The sequence below is a fragment of the Lutjanus erythropterus genome, chromosome 6 (genome assembly GCF_056507025.1).
Source record: "Lutjanus erythropterus isolate fLutEry1 chromosome 6, fLutEry1.hap2, whole genome shotgun sequence".
Classification (NCBI taxonomy): domain Eukaryota; kingdom Metazoa; phylum Chordata; class Actinopteri; order Lutjaniformes; family Lutjanidae; genus Lutjanus; species Lutjanus erythropterus.
Window position 1 is genome coordinate 4,086,516 of NC_139322.1, and position 26,866 is coordinate 4,113,381.

The 26,866-nt window shown below is 37.4% G+C and overlaps 1 protein-coding gene across 2 annotated transcripts; it reads right to left on the reverse strand.

The window, feature by feature from the left end:
• Positions 1 to 2,795: 2,795 nt before the first annotated feature.
• On the reverse strand, positions 2,796 to 20,228 carry ctdsp2 (CTD (carboxy-terminal domain, RNA polymerase II, polypeptide A) small phosphatase 2). 2 transcript variants are annotated; one of them, XM_084720295.1, is made up of 8 exons: positions 19,532 to 20,228; positions 18,797 to 18,839; positions 13,098 to 13,261; positions 11,694 to 11,795; positions 9,647 to 9,703; positions 8,861 to 8,953; positions 6,046 to 6,231; positions 2,796 to 4,496 (listed from the first exon to the last, which is right to left on the reverse strand). In XM_084720295.1, exons 1-8 carry the CDS (start codon positions 19,655 to 19,657, stop codon positions 4,371 to 4,373), a joined length of 897 nt encoding a protein of 298 aa, XP_084576421.1. In that variant the 5' UTR covers positions 19,658 to 20,228; the 3' UTR covers positions 2,796 to 4,370. The 2 variants fall into 2 exon arrangements, with proteins under 2 accessions (XP_084576421.1, XP_084576420.1); XM_084720294.1 differs by lacking the exon at positions 18,797 to 18,839 and having other exon boundaries at positions 19,532 to 20,222.
• Positions 20,229 to 26,866: the final 6,638 nt, after the last annotated feature.

Genomic DNA, 26,866 nt, shown 5'->3' on the forward strand with positions numbered 1-26,866 from the left:
AATTCCCACTAAAATCTTGATGCAATGTCTGTCTAAATAATCATAAGTTGTTGTTTTTTTTGCTTAAAGTTAAGCCCTATACCATAACTATTTCTTATTTTCTAATCTGGATTCACCAGTAGCACAGGTACAAACACTTGTTAATGATCAGTAGTAGAAAGCAACTAAGTACATTTACTCTAGTACTCTATTTGAAAACGGTTTTGAGGTACCTTTCTTGAGTATTTTTATTAAATACGTTTGTATTCTACACTTCAGATGAGGCACCTCTTACCCAACTCCATTTATTTACACAGTAACAGTTACTTTGCAGATTAAGTTTTTAAGTTTTATTTAAGTTTTCTACATACAAGCCAATGATCAGTCAATAAAATATGATATTCCGTTGTAGACTGCACTACCTAACAGTATGGCATCAACAATCCAATACTTTAATAAAATATCTTATCTTGCATATCTTTACTTTATATTCTTTCTATAATGTTTTTATATTTACGTAACTAGAATTCGAATAGTGGAGTTTTACTTGAAATGTTTTGGTAAAGTGGTATCGATACTTCTACTAAAGTAAGTAATCTGAGTAACGTTACTGCTTCCAATACTCACGATACACACGTCGCAGACCATTAGTGCGTAGTTCTAAATTACACAACAGGTTAGGACGATGTTAAGCCTTGAGTGCCATAACGAGCACCAAATCATGCTTAGCAAGCTAACAAGCCCCTGATAACATGCTATCAATATCGTGTTAACGTATAGTTGTTACCTAGCTGGCAACAAAATCGAAACTCATTCGCTGAATTCATAAATAAATATGTTGCTTAAAATAGGAAAGAGAAGTCCAGCAACGGTGAGACGGCCAAACACTGTGTTTGACGCATGTGACTATCATATTAACAGCTAACGCTGCTAACCAGTAACGTTACAACGAGCAGCCTGGCTAACTGTAAGCTAACGTTTGCTCGTCTGTCAGCACAATTCGACGTCTCGTTCATTCTTAGTAGATAAAGACGTAAATGTTACAGCTAACATTAATACTAAGGTTCACCGAGGACATACGCACTAACATAAGTACCTACCTCTCAGCTTTCCTAGCCTTCTCGTTAGCTTTCTGTTTCACAGCCTTTCTTCTTCCTGCTTTACTTTTTTTTAAATAACAAAACAGTACGTGTCAGTCAGCACACATGATGTCACCATGGAAACGCCCAGAAATTTGTAGTCCCTACTCTATAAGGTAAAATGTGTCGATTGTCCGCGAAGCCAATGAACATAAATAAAGCTCGTTAATTTTCTAATTATTTTACGTCGAAACGAATTTGTTATTGTTTACAGGGAGCCATCATCACGGAAACGTTACATTAAAAAGCACTTCCTGGTGGTGTCACCGAGTAATGTCCCCGGTACACCTAAAATGGCCGCCTCAAAATCTAGTGTCGTGTCTAGAAGGCAACCACAGGTCCGCGAAAGCTGTCGCGAGAGTGAAAATATTAACCTTAATTTTTTGTCTTACCCTATCTCTAACCAAGGGATTTCTGCCCCAGATTTTAACCACAGCTTTGTCACATTATAAAATGTAATGAGTTTTTACAAAGTGCCCGATTAAGAAACAACACATACAGATCTCGCGAGAGTTTCGTAAATCAAGAGTTCCCTTGTAGACACGACCTAGCTGCACCATTATCAAAGAACATACATTCGCAAAACAATATTTTTGCTACCCTGTTCGTCTTAGCGTGCGAAGTTTGGTTAGGACTGTTCCTATGTTCACGAAACAGAACCCCAACTATCCTTACCACAACATGTTTCTGCTTAAAGTGGAATGAATACAAGGCTGATGCAAATTTATACGTAGGAGTGTAAAGGAGTCAGTCATTATGACGCATTGTGCAACAGCACTTAACCTGTTTGGAACGGGCGATACTTTCATAGAAATAACACGTTTTATATAAACATTTCCTTTTATGTGGACTTGTAACGTTGCTTATGAAAATAAATGTATGATAAATCAGTGCCTGTTAGCACACAGATAGTGGTGGAAAGTATCCTTGAGTAAAAGAAGCAAGACCACAATGTAAATATACTCTTAAAACTTATATATATGCTATAATATATAGTATATTTGTCACTGTCACATTTAATTACACCTACAATAATAACTTCATTGAACTACGTTATTAGTTGTAGAGTTGCTGACCCTTACCAGTATTATCTTTGCTCTTTCTTAAAAATGTTAATCTTAAGTGTAAATAAATATAGCTGTCAGATAAATGTAATTTGAGTAAAAAGTATAATAGCTCCCTCTAAAATGTAATGGAGAAGTATATAAAGTGGTGTAAAATGTAAGTATTCAAATTAAATACAGTAGTTAAGTAAATACCACCACTATATTTATGTAAAATATATTTTGAAGAGACAGAAATTTAGATATGTGGAATTAAAAAAAGAAATAACTAAACTTTGTCCTGCATTATGACTTTTAAACTAAAAAGATTTAATGGTTTAAAAAGAAACTTAATGGTTGTATAAGCAGACAAACAGGAAAAATAATTTTATACATTTATACAATGAAGAGACGTGTCCTTTAGTATCACACTGGAGAAAAACACACACACAAAAAAACAGTACAATATAACCAACTTTTATTTTAAAATAAAACTTGGTAGCACCGTATCTTTTAGAGTTTTGGTCAGATCAGGTAGACAAATTTTTGATTCTTTTTTTTTTCTGATACACAAAGACAAATTGTGACTGTCTAAACAAATACTTTTGGTCATCACAACTGGTACAAATTCATTGTTAACATGCAGGCAATAATTGCATCAGACATTAAAACATCATAGAAAAACCATATTACCCAGGAAACAAAACCCCCTAAAAAATATCTGTTGTACTGAGATTAAAATGGAAAAAAGTTTTCTTGCTTGATTGAATCTTGGATTTTATTACATGTATTTGATTATTTGATTTGTTTTGAATTATCCATGGACTTTTGACAGCAAAGTGGATGTTATTTAGGCACAGATAAAACAGTTAAACGCAAGGCCAGCCTCAAAGTAGGCAAATGGATTACGATACAAAATGTTAAGCATCAAGAAGAACTGGACAATACAAGTTTTTGGCCAATAAATATAGAAAAAAAAAAAAAAAACGCTCACACATGCTTAAAAAACATCAAATTTGATATTTTCAAGTGTTGCACTGCAAGTACCAGAGCCACGTGGCATTACACTTGCTCTTGACAGTGTTTTCTCACGCTCAGCATGACACATCAGACTGTGTAGACCTACAAATCTCTTTTCAGGCAGAACACCATTCTCTGTCCGAATTTCAAAAGGCACAGTTTTGATTTTTGTTTTTTTTTTTTTTACTTTCAGCACTGTCAATAAAAAAACAAGTGCAAGTTGTTTGTCATATAGTAATAAAAGAAAAAGAAAAAAAAAAACATAGTAACAAATGAACTATTATTAAACCTTGACTGAAAACTGTGGTATTTATGGTCGTCCTATGTGCCAACATACTCCAGTGTGTCTGCTTTCAACGGACCATCGAACACAAGATTTCACCCTGTTTACTTAACTTATAACCAATATATCAAATATCAATCTGACCATTAATGATGTATATTTGTATGTTTTGTAGAAATTATTTTTTTCATATAGTACAAATAAGTAAAATACACTTTTGTTTTGCTGCTCATTTACAGGTAAGTAAGGCTACAGTAATGTTTGAATGCAATTATTGACTGGCTACTCAGGAGGTACTGTCCATGTCACTACAGAACTGGGTTGCATAGTAGAACCGTGTTCACCGTTTAAAAAATAGATTTCCTTATAAAACAACCTATAAAAAGAAATCAATAAATGTATAAAATCTGTCGGAAATTTCAAAAAAGAGCTGATGGTTTTTTTCGTTGTTGTTGTTCCTTAAAAGGCACAATAATAATAAAAAAAAAAAAAGAAAAATCACAATGTCCAAAAGTCAAGTCAGGGCAGGCAGGCTTCTGCTTTGGCAAAAGAACCACTTTAATATTCATACTAACTGGAGTGATTGTGATGGGACTGCTTTGGTTGTTCTTTCCCGCTCTTTCCAATAGTGGTTGTCAATAATATCAGCGCTGAGGTTCAGAGGAAAAGGCCTCAGATTGCAATCTATAGTTTCACTGAAGACAAACACGTTGTGTTTCTCCGGCTTGGTGTTTCCTTGACCCTGTGATAATACGATTTTCTAAGCAGAGGGTTTTGTGCGGCGGCTAAAGAGAGCAGCCTCTGAAAACTGGAGGATCTGTTCTGGATATACGGTTCTATTGTAGCTGAAGAGGTTTTAGAGCTGGAGCTTCGACAGGACAGCAGCTGAGCAGGTCCACTGAGAGCTTAATGTCCACGGAGCTGGTCCAGCCGGGTGTAAACATTATCAGCTTGACTAAGTTCTTCAAACACAGGCAGAAGGTTGAGCAGCTCGGCGTCGTCCACGTCGTCGAACCATGACGCCACGGGAACCTGACGAAAACAAACGGTCACTCACAAACTGCACCTTACATCAAAATATATAAATAAATAAATAATGGTTTAAACTGGACGACAGGTCAGTCTGTCTACTGGCCTTTTTACTGGGAACTGTGCAACTGTCTGTTCAGTTGATTTTGATTTTGTGAATCTGGATTTTTCTTCTGTTTCCCCAGAGACTACAGTAGCACTTTAATAATGTAATAATTTGCTTTATTTACTTTTATTTGCTCCTATATGTTGCACTGGAAGATGTACACTTTCTAATATCGTGGTGTCTTGTAAAAAACTAACTAACTAACTAACTAACTAACTAACTAACTAACTGACTGACTGACTGACTGACTGACTGACTGACTGACTGACTAACCTACTAACTAAATGGCTAACTAACTTAATAATTAAGTAACTGACTACCTAACCTAGTAATTAACTGATTAACTTACTAACTCAATGACTAACAGATAAACTAACTAGTTGATTAACTAACTAAATGACTGAATTACCAAACAACTAACAGTCAAACAGACAAACTAACTAGCTGTCTAACTGACTAATAATTGACTTACTAACTAAACGACGAGAGATTAACAAAATAGCTGACTAAATGACTATCTAACTTTTTAACTTACTATCTCAATGACTGACAGATTAACTAACTAGTTGACTAATTTACTAACTAACCAACTGACTAACTAACTAACTAACTAACTAACTAACTAACTAACTAACTAACTAACTAACTAACTAACCACACAGTTGGTCAGTTGTGTTCATACAGTTCTGATCCTCGGTGCAGTTTGTATTTAAATGAATATAAATTTAACCAGATGAAACAAGTTAAGTGTTCGTCTCTATGAATCAGGAGAAAAACTGAAACAATTAATCAACGACAGGAAATTAATCTCCAACTATTCTGATTATCGATAAATTGTTTTAGTCAAACACCAGAAATTCTCTGGTTTCCGCTTTGCTGCTTTTCTTTGTCATATATGAGAGTAAACTTGATATCAGATGGGTTTTGGACTATTTTTCACTGATTTGTGCCAAATTTCAACTGCAGATCGCAGATTTATCAAAAAAAAAAAAAACATTAGTTGCAGCTCTAATCAGGACAGAATAATGAAAACATCTCTCAGAACCTCAAGGACTAAAATCTGCTCATTTTAGTAATTCACCAACTACTTCAACTCTATTAGATAATTTGTTTTCATTTTGTGTTATTTATCATTTCGTTTGTCAGACCTCCTTCTCATCAAGCTCTGAGAAAAAAGGATCGAGGCTTTAGTAGGAACAAGTTGTACTTTTAATTTCCTCCCAGTGTCCAGGTCTCTGTGAGTTTGAGAAGAAGGCAGAAGTATTATTCTGATTCTTGTCTTTTTAATCTATTTTAGCTAGTTTTTTTTTTTTTCTATTTTGTTTATTTCACTCTATTATCATCTACTAAGAAGTCTGACCTGCACTAACTCGTCTGAAAGATGTAAAGAAAGTTTGATTCATCAAAGCCGTCTTCAGCAGCTGACGGAGGCGGATCAGAACTCACAGCATTATTAGGGTGGAAGATGTAGGAGGCAGGAGAATTATCCAGGATGAGGGTTTTGTGGAGGTCTCTGCCCAGGCGGCTCAAATCTTTGACATAGCAGCCCTGGTGGAATACGCAAGATTCCCGGAACAACCGGGTCCGGAATACACCACACTGATCCAGCAGGTCCGTCACGGGGTCCGCGTACTGATGGAGGGGAGGAGGAGGAGGAGGAGGAGGAGGAGGAAGGGGGGAGAAGCAGGGTGAGGTTGGACTAATGAAGCACTTTCACTCCTAATGGTGGAAAACTCACTCTAACAGCAAATCAGCATCACACGTCCTAAATGTACTCATCTGCGTTGGTTTGGACCGGATGTTTGTGTTCTCATGTTCTCAGTGTCTGCAGCCTTTATGATCAAAACAGACATTTTTGCCCCAAAACAAAAGTTTAAGAAAAGTTTTCTGACCTATAATCTTTAGTTGAGAGGATTTAATTTTCTTCTTTAGATAAACTTGAATCTTTGAGTTTTAGAAACAAAAAAACTGATCACAGTGAGCCGTGAAACTGATTTATCCTTATTTTGGTGCCTCAGAAGGAATTTTAATGTTCTTGTAACAAAGATTCAAACTTATGTAAAGAAGAAAAATAAATTATCTGAACAAAAGTTTAGTAGTAAAACCTTTTTAAAACTTATGAGTTTGAGTTGGGCTCAAAACTCAAAAATCTATTGCACATTTGAGTTTCCTCAAATTTTTTGCTAAAACAAAATTAAAATGTTAAAAAAAAAAAAAAAAACTATTCAATTCCATATCTTTTTTTTTTTTTGCCAAAGCCAGTGGAGAGGAGCTGAAGGTCCACATCTGGCTCCGGAGCCGCAGGTTGCAGACCCTTGTACTAACAAGTCAAACCAAGGAAACTAACAAAGACAGAAGGGATTCTACTGATGTTTATGGGAGATCAACCAGGAAATAAACAGATGTGCACATTCTGAAATATGACTCAGTTATTAATCTCTGAAGTGTCTCCTTTCATTTTTTTAGAAGCATTTCTGCATCAAAGGTCATGAAATGCAGATATACGTTGGGTTTTAATGTTCTTCTCGGATCTTCCTCTCCAGCTGTTCGATCTCTAAGAAGAGCAGGTGATTTTAACATCCTTTTATTCCAAAGTGAAAGTTTATATCTCTGTACTCTCCAGATTTTAACACCTCAAGGTCTCAATCAAGAGAACGAGAGAAAACATTTCAGTGTCATGATGATATATAAATGTGTTACAGACACTGACAGACATATTTGTAAAAATGCTGGTTTTATTAATACAGAAGGTGTATTTTTACTCTGTTGTGATGTGATCCTGTGAACCTTTACAGGGTTAAATATAAGGTCTGTATGTGATTTTAAGATTTTGCCTTTCTTCACTTTTATTCCTCTTATCTATCATGATAAAAAAAAATTTATTGTATTTTATTTCTATGTTATTTCTTGACTTATGATGCTTTTTGAATGTTTTTGTGCAGTTTGAAGACTCAAAAACACCTGCTGTCAAATCTGAGCGGTTTCCATTGTTCAAGCTTTCTGTTTTTCATGAACCTTTTGTGGAGTAAATCCGCAGGTGTCACCTTTTTTTTTTTCTTTTAGTGTGTTTTCTCCCGAAGGTTTCAACAGAACTGGGACCAAAGTCTGGCACCAAGCAGAGCGTAGAATGATCTGTAGTTCTGTTTTTTTTTTTTTTTCAGTTTCCTTGAGTCAAACTTGTGGTTTACTAAACTGAGCTGCACCAGTAAAACTTAAGGAAGTGACTGTAGCATCCCAAGATCTAACATGACTGCAAAAGATGGCGGTTTTATACTGTTTGATTCATATATGCAGAAGAAATGTGTGTTAGTCGTATTCATGCATATAGAATGAGGAGGAAACTTCAGTGGAGCTATTGAGTCATTATTAGCATAAAATTTGGTCATTTTAAGTCAATTATTTTTGTGTTTTTGTGAATTTAAAATCTTCCAAGTTTACATGATTGTCAAAATTAATTTTTATTAGAACCCGACTGATATAACGATATCAACCAATCACAGCTATACTGGTCTATGTTAGTTCAGTCAGATAAGTAGCAGACTGGCGGCGTCACGATTCTCCAAATCCATGATTCGATTTGACTTCTGATTCTAAGGTCATGGTTCAATTTGACTTTTTTGTTTAAAACCTATTTTTTTATTTTATACTGATGGTTATGCCAGTGTGAGACTATCAGGTTTTGATTTGTAAAGATCAACAGATTATTGATTTTACACGCCAACAACTGACATTCATTCATTCTCAAATTCTTCTTTAAAAAGATAAATGTCTGTACAGTATCAATTGTGACGCCACAGTCAGTAAACTTCGCTGTGTTGACTTTGTAGTGTTGAGTTTTTCTTCAGACATGCGCCGGAAAAAAAAATTCAATCAAATTTTAATTTAATATTGAAATTCTGACAGTCCCAAATAAGGAACAGTACTAGGAAGTTACAGAATGATATAAAAACTAAAAACCTGCCCTTTAATTAGGCCTAAAACTCCACTTACTAATAACTTACATTATAATGAGGCCAAGATGATGGCCTCCAGATGAGCACAGAAACAAACTAAAGCTTTAAAGGTGAGGAGGAGATTCACTAAGGCGACTAACAGCGAGTTAAGCAGCCGCTATCACAGCAAAAAGGAGAACTACAAGGTGAGAGAAGGCAGAACAGCATCTGATAGATCAGAAATGACATCAAACATCAAACAAGAGACGCTGAATAAAATATGAAGATCTATTTCAGGATCTGTTTCAGGATCTGATGATGTGAAGTACCTTAGCGAGACTGGCCGTAAACAGCACACATTCAAACAACTCTCCCATTCTCTGCAGGAACTCGTCCACGTACGGCCTCTTCAGCACATACACCTGCAAAAAAAACAAACAAACACACACACACACACACACACACACACACACACACACACACAGAGTCAGGAAGTAGTCCGACCCGCAGGACTGTCATTTAAACGTCTGTATATTTGTACCATCAACTTGTTATTACTTCCATCCGTTTGCTGCTAATGGCCAGTTCCTGAAACAAGTAATCAAGAATAGGCCGTGCCAGTGTTAACCAGCCTATCCTGGATTACTTGAACCAGGCAGAGGCCCACAGAGGACCGCGTCCCAGCACATGGGGTCCCAGGAATCACATTTCTCAGTTAATTACATTTCCACATGTCCAATAACGAGAGAGGCTCTGCGCCCAAGTTGAGCAAGACGGTCCAGTGCACCGTGCAAGTCGAGCATGTTTTCAGCATCTTCGCAGAGGCGGTAAAACGTTCTGTATCACTTATTAATGAGGTTTTAGACGCGCGGAGCAGAAATGACTCATTTTCATGCTGATGCATCCACTTTCACATGCGACTCCCTGTTCAACATCTGGTCAGTAGAGGGCTCCGTGCGCCCGTCAGAGCACAAACCTGGCTGATCAGTTACAAGACCCATCCCTTTTCAGCTCAGCAACCGCTGCAAACACATCAACATACATACACAAACACAGCCCCCTCCCCTCCACACACACACACACACACACACACACACACACACAGAGTAGTTTACCTGGTGTGTGGTCCCCTCTATCTCCACAGGCACGATGAAGTCTGCATTACTAATAGGCTGGAGGGAGAACACAGAGGGAGATGGTTGGCATGCTCATTCACATGAGCCGCGCGGTGTACATTCACATGGCATTACATAACAAGTGAACAGTGAACACTTAGAACCAGACTGCACACTGCTGCCATAAATCACAGCGCGTAGAGCCTACACAAACACAATGTAATCTACGTGATGTTCCTCGGACACATGGGGCGGCTTTAGAGAAAGAAACGCTAATACAGATTATTAAACTATCACGACGCGCCGCTGCTACGAGCTGCCGGCGTGTTCATATACAATCTGAATAAACATGTGGCCATTTAAAGCTGCAACTAACAATTATTCTCCAGGGCTCGACAATGAGGCTCACCCTCTCGCCTGCGGTGAGTGAAATGCCAAATCTGGCAACTCCCTTGTCTAAACAGGCATGTTGTAAATCGATTAACCTGATTGTTAATGTAATGTTTCATGCAAAAATGGCAGGAAATGCCGTTTCCAGCCTCTCAAATAGACAGATTTCCCAATTTTCTTCATTTATTATCGCATTGAACTGAATATTTTTGTGTTTTAGACAGACAAAATGAGACATTTAAAGACCTTGGGCTGTGATCGAACATTTTTCATTATTTTCTGACACTGCAGCCTTGGATTAAACATGACAATTAACTTTAGTCTTTGTTGTGATTTCATAACTGCCAATTACCTGACCAGGCAAAACATATTAATGTTTTCATTTCTGATTAATCTGTTGGTCATTTTCTCAGGTAATTGATTAGTTGATTGGTCTATGAATTATGAAAAATCTAAATTTTTACCATTTTCTGACTTTTTTCTGGATAAAAAATACTCAACAGATTAATAAACAATAAAAAATAGTCATTAGTTGCAGCCCTAGTTGTAACATCAAATAAGAGCAGTAATGATTAGTTCATTAATTGATTAGTTGTCAAATTTTAAATTAATCATAAATTATTTTGTCATAGAGAAGTAAAGAAACTATTCACAGAAAACATTCACATTTGAGAAGCTGGAATCAGAGAATTTTGATTTGGATTTTTTTATCTTAAAAAATTACTCAAGACGGTTAATCGATTTGGAGCTTCAACAATTAGTTGATGCTAACTTTTAAATTCATCACCAACGATTCACTGATCACTGCTTACTGAGTAATTTTTAAGAAAAAAAGGTCAAATTCTCTGATTTCAGCTTCTTAAATGTGAATATGTTCTGGTTTCTTTACACTTCTCTGACGGTAAACTGAATATTTTTGAGTTTTGGACAAAAAAAAGACACTTGACGACGTCATCTTGGAGCATTTTTCTGACATTTCTGAATCAAACAACAAATCGATTAATCGAGAAAATGATCAATAGGTTTATCAACAGTTGAAACTATCAGTGTTGTAGCCCTAATCAATTATCAAAATAGTGGCTGATTAATTTAATAGTTCAAACTAATCGATTGATCAACTAATCATCTATAATCATTAACTTGAGGGCTGCAACTAACAGTTATCTTCACTGATTATTTTCTCAGTTCATTGATTAGTTGTTTGGTGCATAAAGTGTCAGTTTCTCAAATCAATAAAGCTGTAGCAATTAGCTGATTTATTGATTAATTGATGATTGATAATCGTTTTGAGTGATTTTCTAAGAAAAAATGTCAAAATTGTCTGATTTCAGCTTTTCATGTGTGAGTATTTTTGACATTAATCAACATTTTTCACTGTTTTCTGAAATTTTATGGACCAAACAAGTAATCATTTAATCAGGGAAATAATCCACAGTTTAATTGCTGATGAAAATAATAATAATCGACAGTAAGTAATAGTCATAAACTGATTGTTGCAGCTCTGTAATCATTTCCTTGATGTTAGCTCTGGTGAATGAGAGGAAGCTGTCACTCTGACTGACGTAACGTCACAAGTTTCAGGATCAAACAACAACAATAAACACACTACAGTGAGGCGAACGCTCTCACTGGCATGAGGACAAACAGGTTCTGGTACCTTGAATGAGCTGTGCACCAGGGTCTCATCCAGGTCTATGACCACACAGATCTTCCCTTGGTCCTGGGCGTTCACCTCAGGCAGGAGGTTGGGCTCATGTTGCTGAGGAGGAGACAGATAAAGACTTGTCTTAATGGTACAGTCCAACACACCTCTATCATTTATCTTGCCTGTGCTTCGTTCATAGCTCAGGAGCATGATTAGTCTCGAAAGCGCGTTCGATTTCACCTCTGGGAAATTATCTCAGAGTGAGTTTTGGAGGGGCGTGTGCCGTATGTGTAGATGAGCTTCACTGTTTACTGTAGCGGCTTCTGTCTCCTTAGGATTCGCATATTTATTCGTTCATAAAGCATCTTTACACCAGCAGGGAGAACACATTACCTTCATATGATCTCATTTTTAGATATCCAGTTTTCCCCCTTTATTAATTTTGTTTCACTCCAGCCTCTTTCTCAGCGCAAACTGACATTAATTATTAATATATTACATAACGTACACAGCTTATCCACTGAAGAAGGCAATTTAAGACTGAGAAACACAATATCCACGAGCAACAACATGCGCCTTTCATCAGCTAAACAATAAACCTAACGCAACAGAACCCCGTCGACGCAAACAAACGTTTAATTCAGTTTTTATTTCAGCGGGAGCCTGTCAGACAATAAGCAGGGCCCTGCAGATTCTGCTTCCTGTTTGCTCCTGACGCTGGAGGACACTCCTCAATGTGAACAAACATGGCATCTCATTAAAATGCCCCTTACATGGTACTGAAGCTCTAATCACTATGACAGCGTTCACCAGCGTGGCCGGCCGTGTGCAGCAGGCGCTCAAGGCTTTATTTTTTTTTTTTCCCCCCTTCTTTTCCTCCACCTCAGCAATTACAAGGCACACAATACGCCATTCTCCGGTCGCTCGCGCCGTCTGCCTAAAGGATTGATAGTCGCTCTGTCGTTCTTATCTCCCGTTGGGGATCAAGTGTGAACATCAAAGTGGCTCCATATCCGCAGACAGTTGCGGTGAGCTTTCAAGATGTTCGGAGCAGGTGCAGTGGTGGTTTTAGTGCGCAGTTGTAGAGAAAATAATGCTTGAAGACAATAATAAGCACAATTTTACAACCGAGTGTTTAGTTTATTCCTGCAGATGGCTGAACTGTTCAAACACCTCCTCTTTTATGGCTGCAGAGTGTGTGCGTGTGTGTGTGCGTGTGTAATTGCGTGTTTGTGTGTGTGTGTGTGCGTGTGTGTGTGTGTGTGTGTGTGTGCGTGCGTGTGTGTGTGTGTGCGTGTGTGTGGGCGCGACGAGGAAGTAAAATCTTAAATAAACAAAAATAAAGGCAGGACTGGAGTGAGGTCCTTGAATTGTTTTCAGTGGTGTGAAATGTTGCTGGAATGAGAATAGTGTTACCTTGACAACCGTCCCATTTTCCTGTGACTCCAGCAAGGCCTGCTGGGAAGGTGGCGGTAGTGGCGACGGTGGTTTGGGGCCATCCTGAGCTTGGAGGCAACAGAAGAGCGCTTTGAAGATGTTACAACTCCGGGGCTGTTTCAGGGCAGACCGGCTCACCTGGCCTGTTCAGCACAGAGAAAGAGACACTTTCATGAGTCAAACTGCTTGTTGTCGACATGGAAACACGAAGCGGGGCCTTGAATCACACGCCGACAACTCACGTCACACGTAGAGCTGCGAGCGATTAGTCGATTCGTGAGGACCGATCGATCGTTCAAGTCATTTTTCAAGCAAAAATGTCAGTTTTGTTAGTTTCAGCTTCCTAAATGTAAGAAAATGCTGCTTTTCTTGGTCATTTATGATAAAATGAAGACTCAGGGTTTGACATTAAATATGTCAATATATATTAATCGATTATTAAATTATCGCCAACCATGATAATTGATTACTCGTTTGAGTGATTTTTTAAGAAGAAATGTTAAAATTCTCTGACTCCTGCTTCTTAAATGGTAATATTTTCTGGTTTCTTTAGTCTTCTGTATCAATAATTTGAAAATCTATAGTTTGTGGACAAAACAAGACATTTGAGGACATCATCTTGGGCTTTGGGAAACACTGATCAACAACAATTATTAACTAATTAATCAAGAAAAGAATCGACTGATTAATTAAATATGAAAATAATCAGTTGCAGGTCTACTCCAACTTTACAGTTAATAATAGTTCATAACAGGACTGCACAATTAATCACAATATTACTGAAATCACAATATGGCCAAGTGCAAAATCCAAATCACAGAACCAAAACACAATTTTTTGAGGAAAAATGTAGAAAATAGTATTAAAATAAAATACTGTAGTGCTGCAGAGACGACATGAACTAAAATTCTTGTTCAACTATTGCAATCGCAATTTCAGTCAAAATAATCACAATATGACTTTTTTTAAGCATACTGTGCAGCCCTAGATAATAATAAGAAGATTTTTTACTAATAAATTGCTCTTCTTGATATTAAAAGACACTTTACGCAGGTTAGAGGATAGAAGAAGCAAACATCCAGCTTCCTTCATGCCTTTTAGTTCAAGATTCTCTAAAAACAGCAAACATTACTCGTCCTCAGCCAGTTATAGACGGAGTGTCGGAGCCGCTGAAGTTTAGGTTTACTGAGCCGACTCAAACTGCTAACATGATCCTCACAGAAAAAAACAAAACAACAACAAAAACCGAGGAGCGAGTTTAAGTGGCGAGAATCTAAGGAGGTAACATGCTGCAGCGTGTCGTCAGTTTCATCAGTTAACTGAGAACCTCACAGTTCGTGGGAAAAGTGTCACAAATGTCAAGAGATGCAACAATTATTTGACTACTGACCAATTATTAAATTTATCGCCAACTATTTTGATGATCGATTTATCATTTCGAGTCATTTTTATGAGAAGAAAAATCTGAATTCACTGATTTCAGCTTCTCACATGTGAATATTTTCTGTTTCCTCTACTTCAGTAAACTGAACATATTTGGGTTGTAGACAAAACAAGACGTTTCAGGAACTCGCTCAGGTTCTGGAAAAAACAGTGACCAAACATTTTCAGCATGTTCTGACATTTTATGGACCAAACAATTAATCAATTCATTAAGGAAATGATCGACAGATTGATCGATAATGGAAATAATCATTAGTTGCAGCTATATCGGTGTCACAGTTAAGGAAGGCTGTGTTAAGTTGTATTAAACTGCCTATTCTGTATTCTTTTTATGTAAATTTGCATTTGGGCCACTAAACATTTACTTTGGCCACCAAATTTATGAGTTTAGTGGCTCGTGAGGCCAGTGCTTAAAAATATCAGTGTCCATCCCTGAGAGGTTTTGGGTTTTGGACCGTTTGTTGGACAAAAGACACAATCTGAAGCCGTCTGTTTGGTCTGTAAAATGTCAGCAAACCCTCAAATGTCTCGTTTAGTCCACAACTCAAAAACATACAGTTTAATATTAGAAACCAGCAAATAAAACAGAAAATGTTCACATTTGAGAAGCTAGAATCAGAGAATTCTGACTTCTTTTTCTTAAAAAAAAATTACTCAAACTGATTAATCACTTATCAAAATTATTGCTGATTAATTTAACTAACTGTTAAATCATTGCAGCTCTGCATTTAGCACTTCTTTGAAATTTTACAAAGAATTTATAAAGGATTAATTGATATTAAAATAATAATTAGCTGCAGCCTTGGTCCGATACATATAATATAATCTTTTTTATTCAACACACAACACAAATCTTGATACAGAAATGAAAATAAAATATTAAAACTGATCACATATATTGGTTTATAAAGGTAATTCCGTATAATTAGGTATGAGCTGCCTGTAACATATAGAGTGATTCTCTCCTCTGCTAAAGGCACCATCCATCTGTCCACAGGGATGGCACAGCCCGCACATGAAATCTGTTTTTAATGCCTCTGCCTCTGCCTCTGCCTGTGCCGCTGCTGCTGCTGCTGCTGCTGCTGCTGCTGGAAATGGCTGGTACATGTTATATAATCACAGAGGGCGGGAAAACCCACACTTTTCAGCAGTACCTTCAACAGAAAACACAGACAGAAAACATTCCAACCATTTTAAACTCCAAGACATCTCAGGGCTGCCTGGAGCTACAGCCAGAGCAGACAGACAGGCAGGCAGACAGACAGGCAGGCAGACAGACAGGCAGTGAGCTGGACATGCAGTCACACCTCAGCGCTCTGTGCAGGTCTTTGATCGGCCTCTGAAACCATGAGTGTCCCAGCCCCATACGAGACTTGTGCCGTGGTGAAAGAAAGAAAGAAAGAAAGGAAAGGGAGGAAAACATTCCTGCGAGTCTCCTCCGGTGTGTTTCGTGTGAGGACTTGCAAACAGATGCAGACATTTATGGCCATCAATACGGTGCCACCATCACAGAACGTAAACACGCTTCACGGGAAAGAGGAACTGTTGATCAACAGCCAGAAGTGTGCCAGCCAACTGTACGGTCAGGGGTTTATACTTTTTTTTTCTCTTTTTCTTTTTCACACTGACCCTCTGAAGAAGACGCGATGCAGACAACACCGGTTACACAACAGCATGTTTAAGAAACAAAAGGACACATCAAGATGTCCTTCATTTACTCCAGGAGACTTTTCTTTCTGAAAATATTAAGATACAATAATCAATACAACCCACGTGACCCGTGAATCCCGTCAGTGTAAGTCAGCCTATTGATTTCCCACAGGAAGGCAGCATCGGCCATGTATGACATAACACATACATTAGATCAGTCCTGCATGTGGAAGACAGCAGAGGATTAATCCTGCACACAAATCCTGGATGTAACAGATCACCAGGGCTGCAACTCATGGTTATTTTCATTGTTGAATATTTTCCAGATTAATCCATTAGTTGTTTGATCTATAAAATGGTAGAAAACGGCAGAAAATGTTGACCGGTGTTTCCTGTTTTGCCCACAACTCAAAAATATTCAGAAAATTACGGGTTTTATTTCAGATTTCTATTTAATATGTTGTGATTGGCTGCTACCTTGGCCAGGTCTCTCTTGTTAAAGAGATTTTGAATCTCAATGGGACATCCTGGTTAAATAAAGGTAAAATAAAATAAAAAATATCCATATTTGTTCAACTAGCTGGGATCAGAGATTTTAGATCATTGCAGCCCTAAATATATCGTTCTGCAACAATTATTTGATTTATCAAGTAGTTGTCAACAGTTTTGATACTCAATTAAACATTTTGAGTCACTTTTTAAAGAAAAAATGGCCAAATTCTCTGATTTCAGCTTCTCAAATGTGAATACTTCCTGGTTTATTTCCTCTTCTGTAACAATAAACTGTTTATTTTGTAGTTGTGGACAAAACCAGACATTTGATTGACATTTTCCAACATTTTCTGACAATTTATAGACCAAACAACTAATCTAGTTGCTAAAAAAATGTGAATACTTTCTCATTTCTTTAGTCCTGTCTGAGATATAAAAACAAAAAGAATATGTCAATCACTGTTCTCTAAAGTCCAAGATGACGTCCTCAAATGTCTTGGTTTGTCCACACCCCAAAAATATTCAGTTTATTGTCACAGAGGAGTAAAGAAACCAGAAAATATTCACATTTAAGAAGCTGAAATCACAGTTTGGACTTTTTTCTTAAATAATCATAACTGATTGATTGATCAATCGTAGCCCTAAATATATCTCTAGAACTACAATGATTATTCAATTTATTGATTTGTTTAATCAACCGCAACAATTTTAATAACTGATTAATCTTTCTGAGTCATGTTTAAGGGAAAAAAAGTCCCAATTCTCTGATTTCAGCTTCTCAAATGTAAATATTTTCTGATTTATTTGCTCGTCTAAACTGAATATTTTAGTGTTGAGGACAAAACAAGACATTTGTGGACATCATCTTGGGGGTTTTAGAAACACTGAAAGACACTTTTCACCTTTTTCTGACATTTTATGGATCAAAAAAAGGATGTTTTCTGATTCACTTAGTCCTCTGTGACAGTAAACAAAACCAGACATTTCAGAACGTCATCTTGTTTGTTTGATTGTTTTAATTGTTAGTAGCAGCCTGAGATTAATTGATTAGTTGTCATTTGTTAAATTAATTGCAATTCTGATGTCTGATTGATCATTTGAGACATTTTTTAAAAGGAAACAATTGTCCAAATCCTCTGATTTCATCTTCTCAAATGTGAATATTTTCTGATTTTCTGATGACTGTTAACTGATTATCTTTCTGTTCTGGCAAAATAAGACATTTGAAGGCATCAGAAACATGGAACAAAATTTATCACCATTTTCTTACAATTTATAAAACAAAACACTAATCAGTTCATCAAAAAAAAACTATGAATATTTTCTGATTTCTTTCATCCTCTTTAACAGTAAATTTGATATTTTTTTATTTGTGGACAAAACAAGATGGAAGATACTGATTTTTCACCATTTTATGGACCAAATAACTAAACTGTTAATCAAGAAAATGATCGGCAGGTTAAAGTGACACATAGAGCCACACAGAGATGGTTTTCATCATCATTTAACCCTCTGAATCTAACAAAACATACAAGGTAAAAAAAAAATACACTGAATTATTTTCTGCACCCAAAACATGACCTGAGTCCAAACGCACCGCATCAGTACCTGCAATAATACAATATGCAGGATATTAACAGCCAAGTAGTGAAGCAGAATCAATGAGCAAAGCCTCTTTCAAGCCCAAGGAGAGCGTGCAAACAACGAAATCTTTGAAACGGCGCTACAATGGGCGTGTGCAGAGAGGGGTGTGTTTGTGCATTCCGCTGTCAACACCGCGGCACCTGGTATTTCTATACACCCCCACCTCCTGTTAATCCACAGCCACTCCGGACCCCTTTACACCCCCCAGCCTGTGATATGCATCATGATTTAGCACCGAACCCGGAGCCGTTTGTCCGTCTCATCAAATAACAGCAAAGAAAGGAGCAGTGCAGCCTTTAATGGCACTGCTGCGCACTCATCTGTGACCACTGACCACCTCCACAAACGTGATCAAAACACTATGGATTATAGATTATAACGCACACCGCCCGGTTCCCACTGTACCGTAGTGGCTGCCTGTGGTGACAGACGAGCTCCTCATGCTGTACCTGGTAGTAGTAGGATATGGGATGGTGCCAAACAAGCTGGAACCTGATCGACATAAATACACGGCAGCGAGCTCGCTTTGGAGACCGCTGAGAAGAACCGAGCGATAATCTCAACAACACATGTTAAGAAGCGACACAGATTTGCACAATAAAAGCAGCCGCTGCGAAATAAAAGAGACAAAAACAGGATCAACAATAGCTTTAAGCTCTGGACGGCGGTGCGTAATGGAGACTGTGAACTTATACTTGACCTTATATTCAAAACATAAGCACAACTCAGCTGTGGTGAAGCGGACAGAATAATATTTCCTCTGATATAAAAGCAGAGCAGGCTGTTTTTCAGTTTTATTGTAACAGTTGTGTGTGTGTGTGTGTGTGTGTGTGTGTTTTTAAGATCTGCAGGTGATCTCTGGAGGAAAACAAGTAAGGGTGCAGCTTCTGAGCGAAAAATCTTTAGCAGACGAGCACATTATGATTTTGTGACACCACAGGGACGCGTTTGATCCGATTAGATCTAAATATTACGCATTTTCTTGGCAGATGTAAAGAAAAAAAAAAGGGGGGGCAATGCGCCTCAACCCGCGCGTCCGCAGCGCTCAACTGTCAAATGGGCGCACTACAGGCTTTCCTAATAACACACTCATAAATATTCAGAAAATAATCAAATAATTCCGCATCAGATGAGGCAGGTACGATAATACTTGAGATACACGCGCAGCAGAGGGTTCTCCTCACCTGTTTTCGGTGACACTTGAACGTCTTCTTTCTGCACTTGGGTGATAACAGAACTTTCCATCTGACAATCACGGAGCCCTCAAAATCCTCAAATCCTGTCCCCGAGCACTGATGGGCATCCCTCATTGGCCTCTATTGACAAGTGGACTCAATTATTCACCGAGCTAACTTGTCATCCGCCTCAGTTACAATCCTCGATGAGAGTGGGATTTATCTTGTTCCTGGGTTTCTTTCTTTATTCCCCCGCCGCTCTTCTTCTTCTTCTTCTTCTTCTTCTCCTCTCGGAGGTCCGCCTGGGGAGGGGGGGCAAGGCACTTGGAATATGTTTTTTTGGAGGCTATTTGAGACCCTGTCAGCTCCGTCGTCTCGGGTTTACCGCTACTATTACGGGTAATCTCGCCGAGCAGCCCCCCTCTCTGCCGTCGCTGCGAAGTCTTCACTCTTGCACCAACAACATGGAGAATCCAGGCGAGAGAAGGAAAACAACCGAGGAAATGGGGCAAGGGAGGCCGGTTTCAAGCCCCCCCTTACTACAGATAAACAACATCGCCGGAAAGGCCCGAGAGAGCGACGAAAAACACCGAGAATCGGTCGCTACAGCCCGTTTCCACACAAAAAAACGGATTCCAGTTCGCATTTAGACGTAAAATATGAGTTTTGTTGTTATCCGAGGCTTTGTTTTTCTACGGTTGGGACTCCGCGGGCGCCTTGAAACCGTCCCTGCCCCCTGATTGGACGCCCGGGAGGAGGGGGGCGTGACCAAGGCATTCCTCCCCAGTCCTGCACGCTCCGCACCGAACACATTCCAGCGCTGCACTCACACAAATGAGATCACATTGTTTGTAAATTATCAAAAAATAAACAAACAAATGCAAATTTCTGCAATTTAATTAACATATAAATGAAGCTAGACAGCGAGTTATGCATTCTATCTCTTAAACTGGACGCTAGGACGTCATTTTGTAGTTTAATACCTTTGTTTTCTTTTCTTTCTTTATATTTTTTTTCTACAGAGACCGGGGGCAAATATAACATTTTTTACATTTTCATTCATAACTCACAGATTACTTGAAATACGCTAGTCATCTTTTGATATTAGAAACATAAATGTGCACTAATTAATAATTCAATTGATATATTTTCACTAATAAGGACAAGACTATAATATTCAAATTAATGCAAAGAGTCAGAATTACAGTCACCCCCTTGAAGGAGACAATGAAAAACTGAAAAATAAGTGACATTAATCCACTGTATTTCAAATAAAAGTGCACCTCAAAGTAATCACATTACTGTTGTATGTAATCTTGTTAAGTTTTTTCTGTATGTTTCAGATTTTGTTAGATGTCAGGCATTGTATGCATCACACCAAAGATTTGTTTCTATGTTTTGCAGAAATATATTCTAGAGTTAACTAGATTTTAATTCTTTGAATTTAGTTTGAAGTAATTTTCTATTTAAATTGAGTGAAATATATTTATTTTTTTGACAACGCAGACAAACAAGGTGCTTACATTGAATCATATTCCCCTAATCTTATGGCCATGATAAAATCTCATATGCTAGCTAGCCACACCCATATTAGCATAGTTTGTTCATGTTAATTTTTAATCAATAACCTAGAGATAAAAATTAATCTAGACATCGTGGAGAAAAATAAATACTGAGTATCCAAAAAGTAACTTTTGTACCTCAATTTTTGCTCCTCGGAGAGAATACCACTGAGCATGTGCAGAGTACATGTCATCACACTAGCTTGTTGCTGATTGGAGGAATTGAGGGTCACAATTGGCCCTTGTTACACTTGCCCCTAGTCTCCCCTATATTTATTAATTTGTTTACAATCTGCATTTTTTGTGCTTTCAACTGATATTTAACTTTAAAATATATACCAGATGAGTTCTAGATGAAAATATTATTAATTATAAGCCAAAATAATGCAGTTATTTAAAATAGTCTTTTCCTGTAATGTTTGATATTTACATTATTGTCCAGATTATCTCTGTTTTACGTTCTTCTCTTAAAATGGGGTCAGTGTTTATTTTACAGGCCCCCGAAGTTCACCTTTTTTATGTGTGAATCGCAACATAAAGTCTTAATATGGTAACCAACAACAGTGCAGACTCGTATTCAGCTAAACAAATCATATTAAAATATAAATGCAGTCAACTTGCAGTATCTGTATAGTGGTATCAATGTTTCTAATACTCATAATGAAACTGTAAATATAGTTTTACGTTACCTGTAATGGATGAAACAGTCTAGTCTGGGCTTTTCTTCAGCCCCACTGTCTCCACTTCTCCATGTCAGAGGAGGTTTGTTGACTCTGTGCAGGACTAACATGGTAACTGTCCCTCAGTAGTACTTTTTATATGAGGGTAACAGAGGGCAGAGTGAAACCAATGACCCAAGCTCCTTTCATTTTCTCTCTCCCTCTGCTTCCCTTTACTGACACAACAACGGTAAACTGAAACTAACTTGTTTTGCCTGAAAACCTCTGTGGGATTTCACTGAGTTGTGGAAATCACTGAACATTTGTCTGTGATGCAGTAATTTCACCATGACACTGCTTCTCATAAACACCTACAGGATGTACAAGGATCATATCAGCTCTGTTAAGACTTATTTCGGTCTAAATCCAGTCATTACTTACAAAATAACCCACATAAACAGTTGCCATTTCTTTTGTTTTGAATTAAAATAAGTTTTACTCAGCTGTAGACAAATCCAGAGTATTTTATAATAATTTTTCACTTTCCTTCATGTGGTGATTTTCTGAGCAACCAGAACTAAAACCGGAGGAGGCAGAAGTACAAACATCCTGTAATGAAGTAAAAGTAGGTTACAGATATTTGTGTAACAAAGGACTCTGGCTCAAATAAAAGTACAAATTCAACTTCAGTACTGCAATAAAAGTGAAAAAGTTCAGGCTCTGAATGTAAACAAAGTAAAAATGAGAAAAGTCGCCCTCTGATGGACGTTTTTACTGGCTGGTTCTGTACAAAGTTAACTGAACCCCTCCTTCTCTCCCTCTGTCTGTTTCATCTTGTTACATCTTGTATGAAGTTTTTCGTATTGATTTTCATATCTGTTTTTGTCTTGCTATGTCTTTTGCGTTGTTTTTAGTTGTTACATCTTTTATATATATATATTTATCTTGATATGTCGTTTATGTAGTTTTTAGCATGATGTCTTTTTGTCTTGTTAGTTTTTCATCTTGTTTCGTATTTTAAATAATTTTTCATCTATCTTTTACATTGTTTTTCACCTTGTTGTGTCTTTGTACATTGTATTTAGTTCTGTTACACCTTTTATGTCGTTTTTCATCTTCTATCTCTTTTATGTTGTCTTTCATCTAGTTATGTATTTTACTTTATTTTTTGTCTTGTTACATCTTTTTCATCGTGTTAGTTTTTCATCTAGTGACATCTTTTCATCTTGTTATGTCTGTGTGAAATTGTCTTGTGAAATCACTCTTGATTTTCCCAACAAAACCTTAAAAATGAAACTGACAAGCCTGTTTTGAAAATCCAAGGAGTAGAAAGTACAGATATTTGTCTTTAAGTGTAGGGAGTAAAAGTAAAAAGTTGTCAGAAAAGGAAATACTCAAGTAAAGTACACAGATACCTGGAAAAGTATTTTTTAAAAGTATTTCTACTTAGTTACTTCCCACCTCTGACTAAAAGACATCTATTTTAACCTTGTTCCCATAAACAGAAGTGTGTTTGACATCTTGTTAGGCGATGTGGTCGACTGAGGGGTCCTCAGATATTTATATTTACAGCACAGAGCCTCTGCAGCGCCTGAGAGTGAAGAAACCTCGGAGAAAATCACTGTGATCGTCTTGCTGCAACGTACGCTGAGCAATTGTGAGGTCAAATTTAGCAACAGCAGAGTTTTGCTAGATTTAAAGGGACAGTTCACCCCAAAATCAAAAATACACATTTCTCCTCCGGCCTGTAGTGCTTTTTATTTGTCTAGATTTTCTTGTTGTAAGTTGCAGAAGTTTGGAGATTTCAGCTGTACAAATGTCTGACTTCTTTACAATACAACAGGACTAGATGACACTGGGATTGTGGTGCTAAAAGCATTTAAAAACCCCTAAAATCATGACCCAGCAACTCAAGACAATCCACAGACCTTGTCGTGAGCAGCATCATGTAGGAACTACTTTGTTTATGCGGCAGCATCTACTAGAACTACTTTAGAATCTACTGGAACTACTTTCTTTTCTTTCTTAGTCTTCTTTTATCAGTACAAATGACAGAGGCAAACAATATTCTCCGTCACCCCTCCCTGCTGTCCCAGACTCTTTCCAATAGCACAAAAACAAAACACTAACTAACCAACAAAAGATTAATGCATGACATGAACACAAAAAAACACAAAAGTACTGAAATAAATACAAACAAACAAACAAACAAAAAAGGAAACATTACATGAAAATTATTAGAGTAGGCAGTACTCTCAATGTCATTCTTGTCTCTATGGTGATTATATACAACTTTCTCTGAGGAAGTATGACATGTTCGCCTTACATCAGGGTATTTCTAATGCTTGCATTTTTGAGGAATGTAATAAAAGGTTTCACTTCACTTTTTTTCCCCCACTTTTTGTCTGTTTTTCAATATGTTACAAGTTACTTTCTCTTTTGTCTGTTCTTTGATACTTGATCTATTTGTTTTCTTCCAATAAACAGCAATAAGCTGTTTGGCTTCGAAGATGCACACGTCTATAAGAATGTATTATTTCTTCATTCTTTCTTTCTTTAGTTTTATGTTTGAGGGGTACAAATCAAGATGAAAATCTTAAGGGGAAACTCTACAGAGGGAATTCTGTTTACCACGTTTTACGTCTTTCGAAAAGTCCACCGACCTACTTCTTTCTAACAGAAAGAAAGTAGTTCCTACATGAAACTGCTCACAACAAGGTCTGTGCATTACCTTGAGTAACTGAAAGAGAAACTGTTTTTTGGCACTTTGACCACCATTTAGTCCCTTTACATTTTAATTTTGGGTTGAACTGTCCCTTTAAGAACCAATATGAATGATGTAGAGAACACAAACAGAAGATAGATCCATCCATAAAACTGATTATCTGGTGAAAACAGACAGAGACACTAAAATAAACGTGTTAATAAAGGAATAAGTGCAGAGCTGAAATAAGTCAGTCCACCCGTTCCAAACGCATGTGGGCCCATTACACCACGAGCTCAGCCAGTGCCCACAGCCGCCACAACGCAAGACATAAACAAGAATGTTAGCATTCCTGGTGTCGGACATTTTAAGGCAGCACTGACAGATCTGTGTAAAAATATATACAAAATAAGTATGGACCGCACAGCTGGAAAATGTCGTGTGGTTTACAGCTGATGCCACTGTTTACTAAATCATCTTGAAATTCGTTATCTTTGTCTGCTCTCTCTGCCCTCTTCTTCTTCTTCTTCTTCTCCTGGTGGTAACATTGAATGTGCATTCCTCTGAGAAGACAGACAGACAGACAGACAGACAGACAGACAGACAGACAGAGGGGCCAACTGGTGTTGAGGCCCTCTGTGAGTGCTGCAGTTGAACCTCTGGAAAAAATCTGTCCAAAACATGTGACTTCAAACTTCAGATACAAGTTAAAGCTGCGTGCGTCTCTCATCAGACGACCAAACTGATGCAGAAGAGAAATAAATCAGAGGTGAAGCACATTTCAAACCAAAGATTTATCATCGTTAAATCACAGAGAGTGAAAGGAAAAGATATGAAAACAAGACACAATGCAAACAAATGTGATTATTCTTAAATAATCCTGACAGACACTTCCTGTAATACCATGTTCTGGTTTATTGTGTTTGTTTACAATTCAATGACACGTGAAATTATTTTTATATCAGATTAAATCAGTCAGGTCTGGTCAGCTCAAAACAATATGCTGCTCTGTGATATTTTTAACAAATGCATAAAGGATATCTTATGCAAAAGTAAATCAGTGACAAAGGCTACATTCACACTGCAAGCTCCAGTGCTCTGATTTATCACTTAGATCTGATTTTGTTTTGTTTTGTTTTGTTTTGTTTGGGTGTTTGCATTATTTTTTAAATGTGGCACAATTCCAGTGAACTGTTCAGAGTCCTGAAACGACCCACGAGTGCAAAAGAACAATAGCAAAGACGTCACACGCGGTAAGGCAGTGAACACGGAGGCCATTAAAGTCAGCGTTTATGAGTTGAGGTCTGATTTATAAGTTGATGTGCAGCAGAAGCCAGTAAATTCATGAGCAGGTGAGAACGAGGAGACAGAAACACAAAATTTTAATTATGGGTTTTTGTGGCGAAACGGCTGCTTACATCTGTCTGGAGGTGTGTGTGGGATCGTGACGTGATTTAATCCAAGATTTCAGGATTTTCAGCAGCTACTTTTAACTTCATTTGACAGGTGAGTGAGTGACGTAAAAGTCGCATGAATTGACCCTTCTGAAGTCCCGCCCCTTTTTGGAACCTTGGCCCATTTCCTCCTTTCCTGTTTCCTGTATTTATCTGCTACCTTGTTCAGGTTGTAAACAAGAAAAAAATACCTTGATGGTTAAAAGATGTTGGTAGAGGACCTGTAAAAGCGACATTTTTATATAGATAGGATAAAAAGATGAGAATGGGTCAGAAGAATAATTTGTTATTAATATTAAGAAGATCAAACAGTCTGTAAGGATGACATGTTGATAATCCAATCAGAGCAACTGACATGTAAAAATAGATCAATAATACTCATACATAGTCAACAAAAATGAACAGGACAATTTTAATAACTAAAAGCAGGAATTAACGCCTACACAACTGATTTGATCAGAATATTTTCACAAATTCACATTTGTTCAAATGATCTGTTCCTACAACAGTCAGTGTTTGGGACAACTACTTGTAATTAGGGACGATCCCCAAATTTTTCAGGCCATCTGGTCACCCTAAACATACAGTCACATCTTAAGTTAGCTAATGTTAGCAAAAAGCTGGCTAATTAGCTAGCTAATTTAGGCTTACTTCAAGTGACAACTAGATGGTTATTTAGCGTTTTGTTCTGCAGCAAAATGCAAATGCAAAAAGCTAGCCATTTATATGTGACAACTAATGTTAACAAAACACTACCTAGCTAGCTAGCTAGCTAATGTAGGCCAACATCACTACTTAGCTATCTAGTTAGCTAGCATTTTGCTAACATTAGCTAAAGATGTGACTATATGTTGCTTTTACAAGTGACCCAGCAACATCTTTTAACTATCTTCAAAATTTAGTTGTCTTTTCAACACAGACGAGCCGAACACGGAACACGTCTGAGAACAGGAAACAGGAAATAA

Bases quoted from the DNA above. Each gene is read 5' to 3' on its own strand.
- ctdsp2 (XM_084720295.1), bottom strand. From the start codon at position 19,657: ATGAGGGATGCCCATCAGTGCTCGGGGACAGGATTTGAGGATTTTGAG. The intron at 18,840-19,531 runs GTGAGGAGAACC...TATGTCGATCAG, and splicing joins TCAAGTGTCACCGAAAACAG to GTTCCAGCTTGTTTGGCACC. The intron at 4,497-6,045 runs GTGAGTTCTGAT...TGTTTTCGTCAG, and splicing joins TCTTCCACCCTAATAATGCT to GTTCCCGTGGCGTCATGGTT.